General features: G+C 48.3%; 1 protein-coding gene across 2 annotated transcripts in view; it reads left to right on the top strand.

Annotated features, from left to right (window-relative positions):
• Positions 1 to 16,761, top strand: part of Dnmt1 (DNA methyltransferase 1) — a 59,816-nt gene that overhangs the window by 37,697 nt on the left and 5,358 nt on the right. Inside the window, exons 29-41 of one of the 2 annotated variants that reach the window (XM_015488986.2) lie at positions 207 to 399; positions 1,184 to 1,268; positions 1,513 to 1,641; positions 1,789 to 2,071; positions 2,305 to 2,446; positions 3,357 to 3,523; positions 3,895 to 4,072; positions 4,548 to 4,743; positions 5,289 to 5,452; positions 5,653 to 5,769; positions 6,927 to 7,017; positions 7,528 to 7,562; positions 9,235 to 9,241. In XM_015488986.2, the coding sequence (XP_015344472.1) occupies positions 207 to 399; positions 1,184 to 1,268; positions 1,513 to 1,641; positions 1,789 to 2,071; positions 2,305 to 2,446; positions 3,357 to 3,523; positions 3,895 to 4,072; positions 4,548 to 4,743; positions 5,289 to 5,452; positions 5,653 to 5,769; positions 6,927 to 7,017; positions 7,528 to 7,562 (1,780 nt within the window). In that variant the 3' untranslated portion in view covers positions 9,235 to 9,241. Of the gene's footprint in view, positions 1 to 206; positions 400 to 1,183; positions 1,269 to 1,512; positions 1,642 to 1,788; positions 2,072 to 2,304; positions 2,447 to 3,356; positions 3,524 to 3,894; positions 4,073 to 4,547; positions 4,744 to 5,285; positions 5,453 to 5,652; positions 5,770 to 6,926; positions 7,018 to 7,527; positions 7,881 to 9,234; positions 9,242 to 16,761 lie in introns of those variants that run through there. The other variant, XM_048795229.1, reaches the window with a different exon arrangement.

Genomic DNA, 16,761 nt, shown 5'->3' with positions numbered 1-16,761 from the left:
TCCATGCCCAGTGAAACAAATGAATTTGTTTAGTCTTAGGTACCAGTCCCAAGATTCCATTACATTATGGAAACTATTTCAAAACCTTAAAAAAAAAAAAAATCCAAAACATTTCTTGTCTCAGGTGTTTCAGATGAGGAATTTTCATCTGATTCATTGTAAGTTTGCAGCAAAAGAATCCTTCACAAAGCACCTTCTGCTCACAGGCCCGAGAACACCCACAAGTCCACCTCAGCGAGCTACCATGCGGACATCAACCTGCTCTACTGGAGTGACGAGGAGGCCGTAGTGGACTTCCAGGCCGTGCAGGGCCGCTGCACCGTGGAGTACGGGGAGGACCTGCCGGAGTGCCTGCAGGAGTACTCGGAGGGCGGCCCCGACCGCTTCTACTTCTTGGAGGTGGTGGCCAGGCTCACTGGAGGGGCATCAGAGTCAGACTTAGGAGAAAGCAGTGTGTTCAGGAAGGCGGTTGATTGTGAGGTTATACGTAAAAAGTACTGGCAGTAGGGTTTTGACTTTTGAAAGGAACCAGGTAGTTGGGTGCTATGAGTCCTATTCATCAGGAGCTTTTGGGTGTTACTTGCAAAGCTTTATTCTCCACAGCACTATCTGTAACACTGGTCTGTGAGCCAAGCCTGCTAGGTGGCCTTCAGTAGCCCAACCAGTGCCTTTGTGGGTTGGAAAAAGGTGCCTCTTTCCCAGGAGACACAGTGCTGTCCCTCACCTGGTCCCTTCAGCCAGGTGCCTGTGCCCAGGCCAGACCCACATTACCTTACAGACAGTTGTGGTCATGGACAGGATCCAGGAGCCTGATAAAGCTACTTGCTTTTACATCATTGAAGCTTGACTTTTCCATGTTGGGTTATCTTAAAACGGCACACGTTAGCATTTCCCCAGATTCCTGCATTGTTGGCCTAATTGGAAGGTGGACCCTTTGTGTAACAGTTCCCTGTTCAGAGTGAATAGTCCAAATGTTCATAGCCAAAGTTTTAACACTGGCCAGATAAAGTATATATTTTAAAGTTTCTAAAATAAAAATCAGACTGCTCATACTGGTGGCTAATTAGCTGTGGGTCTGTTTAGGGGAGACATTAAGTGACTCTTTGCCAGACTGACTTACGTATCCTATCAGGGAAGGGATTAAGTCATTTCCTTCTGACTGTTGTGGTTCTCTCCTTTTCAGGCCTATAATGCAAAGACCAAAAGCTTTGAAGATCCTCCAAATCATGCCCGTAGCCCTGGGAATAAAGGAAAAGGGAAGGGGAAAGGTATGTCATTATCTGCAGGGTTTTTCTCTCTTCAGTACTAAAAATGAAACCCCAATGCCTCGTGCATGCTGGGCACGCACTCTACCCCTAAGCTGCACCAACTGTAGGTTTCGCTTACGGACTTGGAACCACTGCCTTTCCCTCACACTGTGCTGTTAACAACTCAAAATGAGGCTCTTTGATGAAGTGTTGAGCCTGGTAGGACTCTGTCAGTTGGCTTTAATTTGTGGCATGTTCCCCCTAGGGAAAGGCAAGACGAAGTCTCAGGCCTCTGAGCCGAGTGAACCAGAGACAGCAATAAAACTGCCCAAGCTGCGGACCCTGGACGTGTTTTCTGGCTGTGGGGGGTTGTCGGAAGGGTTCCACCAAGCAGGTAAGGATTCTGGCTGTTCTTTTCTCTGAACTAGTCAGACTGGATCCAGCAGCTTTAGCCTGAAGCCCTGCTGGCCCTGGTCACCATCCTGGCTCTGGCCTCTTATGGGAAGCTTCAGACCATGCCTTTTGTCCTTGTGTGCACCAGGCGTCTCCGAGACTCTGTGGGCCATTGAAATGTGGGATCCCGCGGCGCAGGCGTTCCGGCTGAACAACCCCCGCTCCACGGTGTTCACAGAGGACTGCAATGTCCTGCTTAAGCTGGTTATGGCCGGGGAGAAGACCAACAGCCGTGGCCAAAGGCTGCCCCAGAAGGGCGACGTGGAGATGCTGTGTGGCGGGCCCCCCTGCCAAGGCTTTAGCGGCATGAACCGCTTCAACTCTCGTACCTACTCAAAGTTCAAAAACTCCTTAGTGGTCTCCTTCCTCAGGTAAGTGAGATGGAAGTCTTTGTCACCTACTCCCTGAGGACAAAGACATTACCGGACGGGAGTGCCAGATGTGCCCCACGCTAGGCTGTGCACCCAGGAAATCCCTAGGCAGTGCTGCAGCCAGCACATTAAGAAGCACAGCTTCAGTAAGACTCCCAAGCAGCTTCGGGTAGGATGGCTCTCTCCCGAGTCCCTGTATGGGTGACTCCCGTGGTCTCTCCTGCCCCCCACAGCTACTGTGACTACTACCGGCCCCGGTTCTTCCTTTTGGAGAACGTCAGGAACTTCGTCTCCTTCAAGCGCTCTATGGTGCTGAAGCTCACCCTCCGCTGCCTCGTCTGCATGGGCTACCAGTGTACCTTTGGCGTGCTGCAGGTGGGCTCCTGGACACAAGCCGGGTGGGCAGTGGTCCCTGGGTTACTGTTCCTGTCTGAAAAGAGGGTACATGGGCTCACTGTCCAAGCCACAGATGGCAGCATGGTCCCCTGCAGTGATGGCTAGGGTTAGGGAGGTGGACACCTGTGCCTGCACTCCCCTGGATGGCATTCTCAGGACTTGGATATAAAAATGGCCAGCCCCCAGCAAGGCCACCTTTTGGTATCCTCTTGAGAGCTGCATCCTCAGTGCCTAGGGAGGGTGCGAGCCAGCATGGAGTGCCGGAATACCCTGCTTCACCCTTTCTTCAAGGAGATGTGAGAACAGTAGAGCCCTGAACCAGCTGAGTTCCCCTTAGCATGTGCTTTTCCTTCTATACGTGTGTGTGTGCAGAACCTTCAGAGGACAGAGGGTCACACTCCAGGAAGCTCCCAATGGCCTGTCAGCAGGGATAGGAATAGTCAGGGGCCAGGGCTTAGCTGAAAATCCTCTGCTCCATGGACCTCTGCTCAGACAGAGTGTAACTAAACATGAAGCAGCTGTCAAAGTGGGAGGACACTGGGCCCCAGTCCCCGTGAGTAAGTGAGCACCAGGGGGAACAGCGAAGCCTGGTCAGCAGTCTGTCCCTGTGACCATCACCATCAGGTAAGTGGCAAAGCGCTCACCTATTCTTGAGGTTCCGTGCAGTTTTCCAAAGAGTTGGCTGAAGTCACCAGCTCCTTCTCATCCTCTCCAGTGGCCACTGTGTGGGACGTTCCTCTTACTAGAAAGGAACCCACAGGGTCAATTAGGAATCCTATAGGCGAGTTTTGTCCTATGTCCTCTGAAAGTTAGGTGCTGTGGGCCCCAGTCCTGAGTCCACATGGTCAGATGCCCCACTGACCACACGCATGTCTGACCCTACTCACAGGCTGGTCAGTATGGTGTGGCCCAGACCCGGAGGCGGGCCATCATCCTGGCTGCGGCCCCTGGAGAGAAACTCCCCCTGTTCCCAGAGCCCCTGCATGTGTTTGCACCCCGTGCCTGCCAGCTGAGTGTCGCGGTGGATGATAAGAAGTTTGTCAGCAACATCACCAGGTAGGGGGCCTCTCTCATCCCTGTGCCACACAGAGCTGGCGGCCATCGTGAGCTTATGGGCTTCACCTGGAGAGGTTGGCTGCTGGGTCTGTCAAGAGGCCTGAGCCAAGGAGCCAGACAGTAGTATATGGACGGCCTGCCATGAGGTTGCTCTGTGCCACCTCCAATCTTAGGTTTGTCCCCTTGCAGGGGCCACACCACAGCTGTTCTCTGCTTCAACCAGCTAAAGAAGGCTGCCCTTGTGCCAGACAGCAATGACCTGAGCTGGGCAGTCTGCTCTGGAGAGGGCAGTGCAAATAGCCAGGGGTGGCAGCTATGACGAGGGGACAGCAGTGTGTGATCCCAACAGTATCGACTCTGCTCTGCTGCAGGTTGAGCTCAGGTCCGTTCCGAACCATCACGGTGCGGGACACGATGTCGGACCTCCCTGAGATCCGGAACGGGGCCTCGGCGCAGGAGATCTCCTATAACGGGGAGCCTCAGTCCTGGTTCCAGAGGCAGCTTCGGGGCTCGCACTACCAGCCCATCCTCAGGGACCACATCTGTAAGGTAGTGGCTTTTCAGGATGGTGCCTCATTGGCCACAGCCTGGCTCCCCCGCATCCCGGACAGTCACTTTCCAGGAGCCAGCTTGTGGGCTGAGCTCTGGCCAGGCAGCACAGACTATTCCTACGCCCTCTCCTCCTCTTGGGGTCCTCGCAGCCAATGCATAGCCACTGCCTCTCCACTCTTGGCCCCTAATCCAAGCTTGTATCATCCACCCAGTGTCATGCTTGCCCCTGTCCCTTCACTTACTCTTTCCCTAGCCCTCCCCAAACACTATTCCGCATCTCTTACGGCCCTAGTGTCGTGTGGTCATTCCTGAGCTGGGGTTAGGTTAACTTTTTGGCCCCTCCCCATGACATGAGCCCCTAAGATTCCCAGTCACACTGGTGTTCCCAGTGCCCAGAGCAATGCCCAGCCACAGTGTATACTCAGGTTCCCCTTACGCCAGGCGACAGCCAGGGCTCCTTACGCACTTTCAGGACATGAGCGCATTGGTGGCCGCCCGTATGCGTCACATCCCCCTGGCCCCGGGCTCAGACTGGCGCGATCTGCCCAACATTGAGGTGCAACTCACTGACGGCACCCTGGCCAAGAAACTGCGCTACACCTACCACGACAAGAAGAACGGCCGCAGCAGCTCCGGCGCCCTGCGTGGAGTCTGCTCCTGTGTGGAAGGTTAGGACCCAAAGATCATGGCTCCCCTGCAGTAGGGGCTGGGGAGGGGACTGCTGCTGGGCTTCCACAGAAGCCCATACTTGGCGAGGGCCTCCAGCTTAAGGAGGCAATGCCCAAGTCGGAATCCCCAAAAAATTAGTTTCCAGGAGTGTTAAGTCAAAGTGGCTGTGGGGCTAGGGCTGGGGCTCGGTGGCAGAGCGCTTGCCTAGCATGCGTGAGGCACTGGGTTCGATCCGGCCCCCACATAAAAAAAATAAATAAATAAAGGTATTGTATCCATCTACAACTAAAAAAAAATTTTTAAAAAGTGGCTGTGCCCACCAAGTGGGACTGCCAGCTGCTCAGTGGGTGAGTGCTATGCACAGCGGGGGCTTGCCGTGTACCCAAAGCTTCTCTGCGCCCCCTCGGGCCTCCCTCCTGCTCCTGCCCCTCCCTCCTGCCCCTGCCCCTCCCTCCTGCTCCTGCCCCTCCCTCCTGCCCCTGCCCCTCCCTCCTGCCCCTCCTTCCTGCCGCTGTGTCCTTATTGCAGTCTTCTCTTCCAGCAGGTAAAGCCTGTGACCCCTCCGCCAGACAGTTTAACACCCTCATCCCCTGGTGCCTGCCCCACACCGGAAACAGGCACAACCACTGGGCTGGTCTGTACGGACGGCTTGAGTGGGACGGCTTCTTCAGCACAACTGTCACCAACCCCGAGCCTATGGGCAAGCAGGTGGGTCCTGGGCAGGGACATCCAGCCAGGCCTTGCACTGGGAGGGGTGGGGCGCATGTCAGGATCTAGCCTGCCTCCCATACCCTGTACTGGTGGAGGTGGGTGTGCTGGCCCTGACTGGACACCCCCTCCCCCCCATTGGTGAGCCAGCCCTGGACTTGCCCCCTTTCCCACTGTGTACCCTGCCTGTCTGCCCCTAGGGACGTGTGCTTCACCCCGAGCAGCACCGCGTGGTGAGTGTGCGGGAGTGCGCCCGCTCCCAGGGCTTCCCTGACACCTACCGGCTGTTTGGCAACATCCTGGACAGGCACCGACAGGTCAGTGAACAGCCTGGTCACACATCACTGCTGCAGCCCCACCTAGATGAAAAGGAACCTCTGTCCAGAGTGAGCCCTGTACAGCCTCAAAGGACAGGCTGAGCCCCAGAGCTTGTCAGCCACATGTTCTCAGCACTCAGTTGCCCAGGGGGACCATGGAACCAAGTCACCCTGTTGCTGGCACTGAGAGCTTACGAATTGGGCTGTGTCAGCAAGTGCATGTGATCTGTAGCTCTGAGGCTGAGATTCAGCCCAAAGGAAAGTTCAGCCTCAACGGAACAGGTTAAACGGAACAGTGGCAAACTTACCTTTACTAAGGATTCAAATGGACTGGATTCTTAGGGTGGTAGTGTGACTTTTAGATGTATTGCCATCAATGTAATGACTCATGAATCCAGCAGAGCTGAGGTGACATACCTGCAGTGACTTGGGAGATGATCACAAGTTCAAGGATCTAAGCAATATAGTGAGACCCTGTCTCAAAATGAAAAAAAGTGGGGGGGCAGGGCTGTAGCTCAGTAGTAAAGCGCCCCTAGGTTTAATCCCCAGTACCAAAGTCTCCCATTAAGGCCTGGGATCCTAGCAAAAGCCACCTTTTACCCCAGATCTGCTTCCCAGAAGCAAAGGCTCTTGACTGGGAGCACAGCGTGTCTTGACAAGCTTCCCTTTCTCTAGCTTTGAGTCTTCTAAAGCCCTTTAAAGGGCCGGGCTCAGTGATACAGGCCTGTAATCCCTGGGGCTGGGGAGCTTGAAGCAGGAGGATCACAAGTTCAAAGCCAGCCTCAGCAAAAGCAAGGTGCTAAGCAACTCAGTGAGACCCTGTCTCTAAATAAAATACAAAGTAGGGCTGGGGATATGGTTGAGTGCCCCGAGTTCAATCCCTGGTACTTTAAAGAATCTTTTTTTTTTTTTTAAGGTTTTTTTTATTTGTTTGTTTGTTTTTTAATGACACATGGGTGTTGGGGGGATGGGCCAACTGGAAGGCCAAGGGCCATTGTGATAGAAAGGCCTTGGGGGCCCATGTGGGACATGGGCAGGAGGCCAGCCCCAGCCCTCAGGGTCCCATTCTCCACATCATGCCTTGTTCTGAGTAGAGGCTGTTCCAGGGCATTGGTCCAGCTCTGCCAAGCAAGCAGCACCCTTCTTCCTTCCTGCAGGTGGGTAACGCTGTGCCACCTCCCCTGGCCAAAGCCATTGGCTTGGAGATCAAGCTCTGTATGTTGGCCAAAGCTCGAGAGAGTGCCTCAGGTATGCAGGGTTGGGGCTGGTGGATGGGTTTCCTCCTGAGCCTGCCTTCCCTCTGGCTGTTCCTGAGGGCAGCTGGATACAGCTCTGCTCCAGGATTCATGAGATTCACCAGCACTATCCACCCAGCAGAGGGGTGCTGTGAGGACTGGTGATCTCACATCCAGGGCTTAGAACAGGAGCTGACATGGTAGGCATACTGCCAGGCCCCTCCCTCCTAGGCTAACCCAAGCAGTGGAGCAGACTCTAGGGAACATGACCTCCAAATTTTCCTTTGTAACTGACAGGTCTTCATTGGGTCCACCATTAGCATCCGGGGTGTTAATTCTTCCCAACTTGATGTTTTTTTTGTGTGTGTGTGTATGGGGCTGGGGTGGAACCCAGGCTTCAAGCATGCTGGGCAAGTGTGCTACCATGAAGCTGCACCCTCAGCCCTAAGTATATTCTTATGCTTGCATATGGCTTTAGTGTGACATTGTTCCCAAGGTAATTCTTCCTTTTGTTTCCCTTCAGCTAAAGCAAAGGAAGAGGTGGCTGCTAAGGACTAGCTTCACCCTCCATCACTCTTGTTTCTGGCACCAGGAATCCCCAACATGCACTGATGTTGTATTTTTAACATGTTTAAATCTGTCAGTTCAGATGTGTTGTACACAGTGTTTGTGGCCTTGGCTGACATGAAGCTGTTCTGTGAGGTTTGCTGAACTAATGACTTAGTGATCAAACTGTGCAGTTCTTTGTGCATTCTGGATTTTAAAAGTTTTTTATTATGCATTATATCAAATTACCACTGTACAAGTGGAAATTAAGACTTTATGTAGTTTTTATATGTTGTAATATTTCTTCAAATAAATCTCTCCTATAAATCACCTGGGGTAGTGACTGATTGATGCAGGGCTCTGTCTGCCTTTTGGCCCAGGTTGGACAGGAAAAGGCTCCTCAGCACTGAAGGTGACACCATGTCTCCAAGTGTTCTGGGGGTGGAGTTGACTGTGGCTCACTTCAGGCCAATGAGATGCAAAAGGAACTTGCTAGTGTGACTTTCATAAAAGGCTTCTTTTTTTTTAAACATATTTATTTATTTATTTAGTTATTGGCAGACACAACATCTTTGTTGGTATGTGGTGCTGAGGATCGAACCCGGGCCGCACGCATGCCAGACGAGCGTGCTACCACTTGAGCCACATCCCCAGCCCCTCATAAAAGGCTTCTAAGATCTGACTTTCTCCGTGGCCCTTCTGCCCTTCTTCGGTCTGGAGCAGACTGATGCCTGTTGATCCCCAGCCACTTTGTGACCATGAAGACACAAAACCCCATGCAGTGAACAGGGCAGCAAGAAGTCGCCCTAGAGCCACTCTCAAAGCCCTAATCTGCCTACCCCAGACAAAAGCCCCTTGGTTCTTGGGAGGCCGGGGCAGGAGGATTGAAGGTTTGAACTCGGTCTCGCTAAATTGCTGAGGCTGTCTCAAAGGTGGTGGTGCAGGATGTGGCTTAGTGGTAAAGTGCCCCTGGGTTAAATCCCCAGTATCAAAAAAACAAAACCAGAAAAACCTTGTTTGCTTAAAACCGTTTGGCTGAAAATTCAGGAAGCCCAGCTAACTTAATCCTACTGAATTCTAAGATGAACAAAACTTTAGTGATCACTGTGTATGATTCTAAATGCAGACAAGAAGTGTCCACTGCCTACGTGTAACCAAGAGCCACTAGGGTGTTGTAACAAGGGCCCCACCATCTCTCTACTTCTCTAAGTGGCCCACATGGGGGCACTTCAACTAGCTTTTCTCTCAATGAGTCACAGATGTCCTGATCATAAGACTAAAGGACTAAATATGATGGAATGCAAAGCTTACTAAATTCCTTCAGTAATTGCGTGCTTTCCCCCTCTCTGCTCCTAAAAACTTCACCATACTTGACATTCTAGTACATTCTCTTCCCTCGTCTCCAGGGAAATATCTAGAAAGGATTCCTGGGTCACTGGATATAAGTGTTTCGATATTTTTACTTCAGCACAGGTGACTTAACTACCTCTGGGAAGGCTTTAACACCTCCCCCAACAGTGCAGACTCCTCAACCCACCTTTTCTTTTGCTCTAATATTGCCAATTGGATAGTCAGAGTGGCTTTTATTTATTTATTTTTTTTTAATTTGGTCTTGCTATGTTGCCCAGGCTGCTCTGGAGCTCTGAGCTCCAGTGATCCTCCTAAGGTGGTCCCACAAGTGCACACCACTGTAGTTGACTTAAATTTCCCCAGAGGTGGGCATTAAACCCAGGGCCTTGTGTGTGCTAAGCAAGTTCTCTGCCACTTGAGCTCTATTCCCAACCCCTGCACCACCTCCTTCCCTTTTTTTTTTTTAGGTACCAGGGATTGAACCCAGAGGTGCTTAACCATTGAGCCACATTCCTTGTCCTTTTTTTGTTTTGAGACAGGGACTCACTAAATTGCTTCTCTTGCAGTACTGGGGATTAAACCCCTGGGTATTTACCGCTCACCTGTACCCCAGTCCTTTTTATTTTTGTGATACTGGAGGTTGAACCTAGGGATGCTCTTCCACTGAGCTTCACCCAGTTTTTAATTTTTTTTTTTTTTTTTTTTAAAGAGAGAATTTTTTTTTTAATATTTATTTTTTTTAGTTTTCGGCAGACACAACATCTTTGTTTGTATGTGGTGCTGGGGATCGAACCCAGGCCGCACACATGCCAGGCAAGCGCACTACCGCTTGAGCCACATCCCCAGCCCTTAATTTTTAGTTTTGAGACTGGATTTTGCTAAGTTGCTGAGGCTAAACATTAACTCCCTTTTCCCCTTCCCCTGGCCCTGACAACCACCCTTCTTCCTATAGGAATCTGACTGTTCAGGGTACCTCATGGAGATGGAGTAAGCACTGTCCCTCTGTGCTTGTCTTCTTTCACTTCGTATGGTTTAGGATCATTCCCTTTTGAGTGCAGCCATGTCCCATTGTATGAATGGACCAAATTTTTGTTACCCATTCATCACTGATGGCCACCTGAGTTGCTTCCACCTTTTTGCTATGTGAATCATGGCGGCATGAATATAAATGTGTCCAAGATCCCAGTTTTGATCCTTTTGTGTAAATCCAGAATGGAATTGTTGGACCATATGGTGATTCTTTCTTTTCTTTCTTTTTATTTTATTTTAAAAATATTTTTTAGTATTGGACGGGTACTATACGTTTATTTATTTTTATGTGGGGCTGAGGATCAAACTCAGTGCCTCACATGTGCAAGTCAAGCTCTCTGCTACTGAACCCCAGCCCCAGCCCCCATATGGTGAGTCTAACTTTACTATTTGAGGAATTACCACATTATTTTCCATAGCAGCAGGTTGTTTTTAATGAAAAATACAGGTCCCTGTCTACTTCCCTAAACAACCACAATCAGGATGTTGCTATCTCTCTCTCTCTCTCTCTCTCTCTCTCATGTTAGGGCTTTAAAAAAAAAAAATACTTTTAGCTTTTTACAGTACTGGGGATTGGCCCAGGGGCATTCTGCCACTGAGCCACATATCCAGCCCTTTTTATTTTGATTTTTTTAAAATATTTTTTTAGTTGTAGATGGACACAATACCCTAATTTTGTTTATTTGGTTTGTTTATGTGGTGTCGGGCATCGGACCCCCTGCCTCACGCATGCCAGGCAAGCGCTCTACCACTGAGCCACAACCCCAGCCCTCCTTTTATTTTGAGACAGGACTTTGCTGAATGACTGAGGCTGGCCTTGACTGGTGGGTTATAATTATGCCTATTAGTGGGATCCATCGTTACATATTCATACATGCACACAACACAGTTTGGTCCATTGAGCTCCCCAGAACCCTTTCCCTCCTCTCCTTCCCACTTGTCCCCTTCCTCTCTGCACTGATCTCCCTTCTATGCCCTATCTCCTTTCTATCCATAGTTTTCCAGTGACCACATCTGTGTGTCATCAGCTTAGTATTTCCTGTACCTTTAAAAATATTAGGTAAACTGAGTGCCATGGAGCATACCTGTAATTCCAACAACACTGGAGGCTGAAAACAGGAGGATTGGAAGTTTGAAGCTCTCAGCAATTTAGTGAGACCCTGTCTCAAAAAATAAAAAGGGCTGTGGTGCACGCCTGTAATCCCAGTGGCTCAGGAGGCTGAGGCAGGAGGATTGGGAGTTCAAAGACAGCCTCAGCAAAAGTGAGGCTCTAAGCAACTCAGCGAGACCCTGCCTCTAAATAAAATACAAAATAGAGCTGGAGATGTGGCTCAGTGGTTGAGTGCCCCTGAGTTTGATCCCCAGTACCCAATAAATGAAAAATAAAATTAAAAATGAAAAGGGTTGGGGATGTATCTCAGCAGTGACAAAGTGCCTCTGGGCTCAATCCCCCGTATCGATAAGAAAAAGAAATCAGGTGCATGTTATTCTACCGTACCTCTCTGCCACATCCTTTTCTCCCAGCAGTGTTTGGAGTTTCTAAAGAAACAAACTAGAAAATATCTTAAATTCTACAACAACCACATGGATGATCAGCATTTGTATCTTTTTTCTTTTTTTTTTTCCCCATGAGGAACCTCTTGCTATAATATGTCCTTAAGTGTCCCCAAAGTTTTATTGGAGGCATGGTCCACAGGATGGCACTATTGGGAGGCTGGAGAAACCAAAGACGTGCGGCCTGTTAGGTCTTTGTATCATTGGAGCATGATTCTGAGGGGGTAGACGGACCCCTGCTCCTCAGTCTTCTTTTCTCTTGCACATACTGCATCATGTGCCCCCACCCGTCCCACCTCCCCTTGCCCTTGAGCAGTGAAGCCAACCACCCACACACTGACTTTAAAACTGTGGGTCACTGTTGAATGAATTTTATCATAAAATGATTGAGCTACAGCTATGTAAAGAACATGAATAAATATTGTGATCATATTATTAAGAGAAAAAAGCCAGGCACAAAGAATACAAATTTTTTAAGCCCACAAAGCTCAAAAAACATGCAAAACTAGGGGCTCGGCGGTAGAATGCTTGCCTAACATGTGTGAGGCACTGGGTTTGATTCTCAGCACCACATATAAGTAAATAAAATAAACGACCAATGACAAGTAAAAAATAACTTTCAAAAGCATGCAAAACTAATCCATGATATCTGATATGCTAAAACCATGAAAGTGTGGAAACAAATACCATAAAACAGGCAGCAGTGACCTCCTTTGTGGAGGTGGGTTGTCGTAGGGACTTATAATGGGAAGAGGCATGGAAAAGTCTTCTGAGTGTTGGAAACGTTTCATATTTGACCTGGGGTGGTGGTTATATGGAAGGCTTATTTTAAAATGATTTATGGAGTTTCACTTTTCTGCATATTTGTCATATTTCATAATAAAGAAGTTAAAGGCAAAAAAACCCCCAAACAACTGTGGGTCAAGTCGGGCACAGGGCTGCACCCCTGTAATTGCAGGGACTTGGGAGGCTGAGACAGGAGGATCTCAAGTTCAAGGCCAACCTCAGCAACTTAGTGAGGCCCTGTCTCAAAATGAAACAAATAGAAAGGGCTGGGGATGAGGCTCAGTGGTTAAGTGCTGCTGGGTTCAATTCCCAGTAACAATCAATCAAGACCGGGTCCTGGGCTGGGGATATAGCTCAGATGGTAGATGCTTGTCTCGCAGGCACAAGGCCCTGGGTTCAGTCTCCAGCACCACAAACAAAGACAGGGTCTTGCTAAATTGCTGAGGACCTCACTAAGTTTCTCAGGCTGGCCTTGAATTTGAGATCCTCTTGCTTCAGTCTCCCAAATGGCTGGGATTACAGGTGTGCCACCACACCTGGCCTCGTCTAGCGGTTTCTGATAGTTCTTTCTAGTAAATGACTTGCATGTAACTTCACGTCTATGTGCTATTAAAGATTTTCACAGGCTGGTGTCGTGGTGCACACCTGTAATTCCAGCAACTCAAGAGGCTGGGGCAAGAGGACGGCAAGTTCCAGACCAGCCTTGGCAATTTAGTGAAGCTCTAAACAACTTAGTGAGACCCTGTCTCAAAATAAAAAATAAAAAGGGCTGGAGGGGGGGTACAGCTCATCAGTGAAGCACCCCTGGGTTTCATCCCCAGCACTCCCCCCAAAGAAAAGGTTTTCAGAAACTAAGAGTTGCGTGGAGTTCAGTGATAGAGTCTGTGCCTTGCATGTATGGAGCCCTGGGTTCCATCCCCAATGCCACCAAAAGAAAAGAAAAAAAAAAAAAAAGAGGATTTGCACAAATTGGTTCTTGTAACATTTTACAGCTTTCTTCCTACACTTATCAGGAGGAAGAAAAGGATCATCTCTATCCTCTGAATGTTATCTTAATTTTTTTTTCTGGTACAAACTCAGGGACCCTCGACCACTGAGCCAATCCCCACTGGGCCAATCCCCAGCCCTATTTTGTATTTTATTTAGAGACAGGGTCTCACTGAGTTGCTTAGCGCCTCGCCATTGCTGAGGCTAGCTTTGAACTCATGATCCTCCTGCCTCAGCCTCCTGAGCTGCTGGGATTTTAGGCATGCACCACGCGCCCAGCTATCTTAATTCCTAACCCTTGCCTTGACTTTTTAAATTTTCTTTTACATAAACACAAATAGATCTACATTCTTCAAGGCCACCCAGTGTTTCCCAGGGGATGACTTTGCTGACCATAATCTATTCAAGCAACCCTTGTGGACTAGCAGACAGGGGCTCCCAGTGGTGGTACCATGAGCCACGGGCACGGATTTCTCACATCAGCGCACATTTACAAACTTGCAGGTTAAGTTATTAGCTGACTCAAAGAAAAATTCCTAGGGCATTATATGTTTTTGAAAGTATTGCCTAATTTCCATCAGAAGAACTATCATAATTTTTTTTTTTTTTTTTTTTTTTGGTGGAGCTGAAGATGGAGCCCAGGGCCTGGTGGCTGCTACACTCTCAGACTGTGTTTACATAATTTTAGACACTAATGTTGTGTGTTGGTGTTACATTTCTACATTCTTACTACACATGGATAACACAAAACTTTAAGTTTTGCCCATTGGCTAGTTTGTTTGGATTTTGCATTTCTTGGAGTAAATTTGAATAAGCCTATACAGTTTTGTTTTTTTTTTTTTTCAGTGCTAGGAATTGAACCCAGGGTTACTCTATCCTGCCCCTGGCTGCTTGCACAAATTTTTACTGGGACTTTGTGTAAACTTTATATTTTCATTCATATTGCCACACACCACCCTCCTAAAAGACGACACTGATGTTCCTCCTCTTTCTTAGACTGCTTCCCAGCCTCCTTCCTGTTCTGCTAATTTCCCCTTCCACATTGCCCCCTACTGGCTACCCAAATCATTTTTCTCACAAGAACCTATGGTGGGGCTGGGGGATGTGGCTCAGGTGGTAGCGCACTGGCCTGGTATGTGCAAGGCACTGGGTTTGATCCTCAGCACCACATAAAAATGAATAAAGATATTGTGTCCACCTAAAACAAAAAAAAATAAATATATATATTTTAAAAGAACCTATGGTTACCACAGGGCGCCTCTCAAACACTTCAGTGACCTTATGCCTGCAAGGATGAAGAAGAGTGGCCCACATCTGTAATCTCAGCAACTCAGGAGGTTGAGGCAGGAGGATTGCAAGTTTGAGGCCAGCCTCAGCAACTTAATGAGGCCCTAAGCAACAGTGAGACCTTGTCTTGAAATAAAAAATAAAAGGGCTGAGGATGTGGCTCAGTGGTTAGGCACCCCTGAGTGCAATCGCTGGTAACTAAAAAATAAAAAAGCCCTCTGATTTGGTTCTCACCTCTCTCCAAAAGCGTATTAGTTGAGCACTTACTATGTGTGGAGCACAATCAACGTGTATGTTAATGATTCAGGATGAAACAAAGCAGGCAAATATTTGCTTTCTCTAGCTAGCATTCTAGCACATGACTTTTTCCCTCATTACTGCTTTCCTAAGGAAAAATAAATGGAATTATTTTCTAATTGAATCTAAATCAGTAAATTCATTTTAATCTAATTACATTCAATTTCTTCCTGACAATAGAAATTAAATCCTGAGGGTTTTTTTTTTTTTCTGATTTTTTTCTGTTAGGGTTGACTTTGGAGGTCCAAATATATTTAAGATTTTTTTTCTTTCTCCATCCAAGAACCAATTTTGGCCTCCTGGTGTGTCCTAATGCTTACACTGAGAATGTGTGTTCTTTAGGAAAACTGACAACGAGTTAATGAACACAATTCCATCAGAGGGCTGTGGCTGAATCTCAGGGAGAGTGTGTGCTGAGCATGCATAAGTCCCTGGGTTCCATCCCAGCACAACATTAAAAAAAATGGTATCAGAGAGCAGGGCGAGGTGGCACATGCCTGTAATCCCAGTGGCTCAGGAGGCTGAGACAGGAGGATCACAAGTTCAAAGCCAGCCTCAGCAACTGAGAGACACTAAGCAATTCAGTGAGACTCTGTCTCTAAATAAAATACAAAATAGAGCTGAGGATGTGGCTGAGTGGTCAAGTGCCCCTGAATTCAATCCCCTTCCCCGCCCCCGAACAATGTTATCAGAGAAGTAACAATGCTACAAAGAAAGAAGAGAGAGTGGCTGCGAAGGGGCCACTTGACATTTTGTCATTCAGATAACGGTATTCCATAGGCTGGGGCTATAGCAGGCTAGGCTTGCCTTGCATGCACAAGGCCCTGGGTTCAACCCCCAGCACTACGGAAAAAAAAAAAGTAACTTCTTCTTCAGATAAGGGAATTCCTCCCCAGATAAGGAGAAACAGCCCAGGCAAAGGGATAGTTTCCTCCTTACAGTGCAGCACAGAGTGTAGGGTTGGGTTCTTTGTCTTGCGAAAAACAATTTTTTTTTTTTTTGGTGGCACTGGGGATTGAATGTCTTGCAAATTTGAAGAATGAAACCCACAGACACAGGGTGAGGGCAAAATAACCAAAATAACGTGATTTATTAGAGTAATAGAAAGCAGAGCTGCTGAAGTGGGAAGGGTCCCAAGAGAGGGACACAGAGAGTGGCTGCTGTCCAGGGGTTAATGTGAACCTACAGGGTTAAGGAAGCCAGTCCCTGACCTAATCCCAGGTAAGGCACTCAGAGTCCACAAGCTCCTCTCACACCCTCTGGTTGTCCAGCGGGGTTACTATGCCTTTATTTGATGGGGGTCTGGGTACCAGGCAACAGGTGTCTGTCTATCAGTTTTTCTGCTTCCACAGGAATTGGCCTTCCCTTAATGAGGCCTGCTTGCAGTTTCTCAGCCCTGTTACACAGAGACCTGACCTGGAAGGGGCTCCAATTTCCTTTTTGCTAATTTTAGCCCTTTTCCTGCCTTATCAGTACCTGGCATACAATAATCGCTGCATATGTGAGCATTCTTCTTCTTATTAATTATTATTATTATTATGTGTGATGCTGGGGATCAAACTCAAGGTCTTGAGCAGGCTAGGCAAGTGGACCACTGGGCCACATCCTAGTACAATTAGTGAGGTTTTTAGCCAAATGTAGTGGCGAGCACCTGTAGTCCCAGCTGCTGAAGGAGGCTGAAGCAAGAGCATCATTTGAGCCCAGGAGTTCCCGGCCACCCTGGGCAACATAGCAAGCTCCCATCTCTTAAAAAAAAAAAAAAAGTGAACTTTAGATCTGGAAGCGGAGGCTGAGGTAGGATTGCAAATTCAAGGTCAGCCTGGGCAATTCAGTGAGACCTTATCTAAAAAAAAAAAAGACTGGGCAACTGTAACTCTGGGGTAGATTACTCCTGAGTACAGAAAAAAAAAAAAAAAAAAAA

This window comes from Marmota marmota, unplaced genomic scaffold (genome assembly GCF_001458135.2).
Source record: "Marmota marmota marmota unplaced genomic scaffold, marMar, whole genome shotgun sequence".
In the NCBI taxonomy this organism is placed as follows: domain Eukaryota; kingdom Metazoa; phylum Chordata; class Mammalia; order Rodentia; family Sciuridae; genus Marmota; species Marmota marmota.
This window is presented reverse-complemented; position numbering and strand designations above follow the sequence as displayed.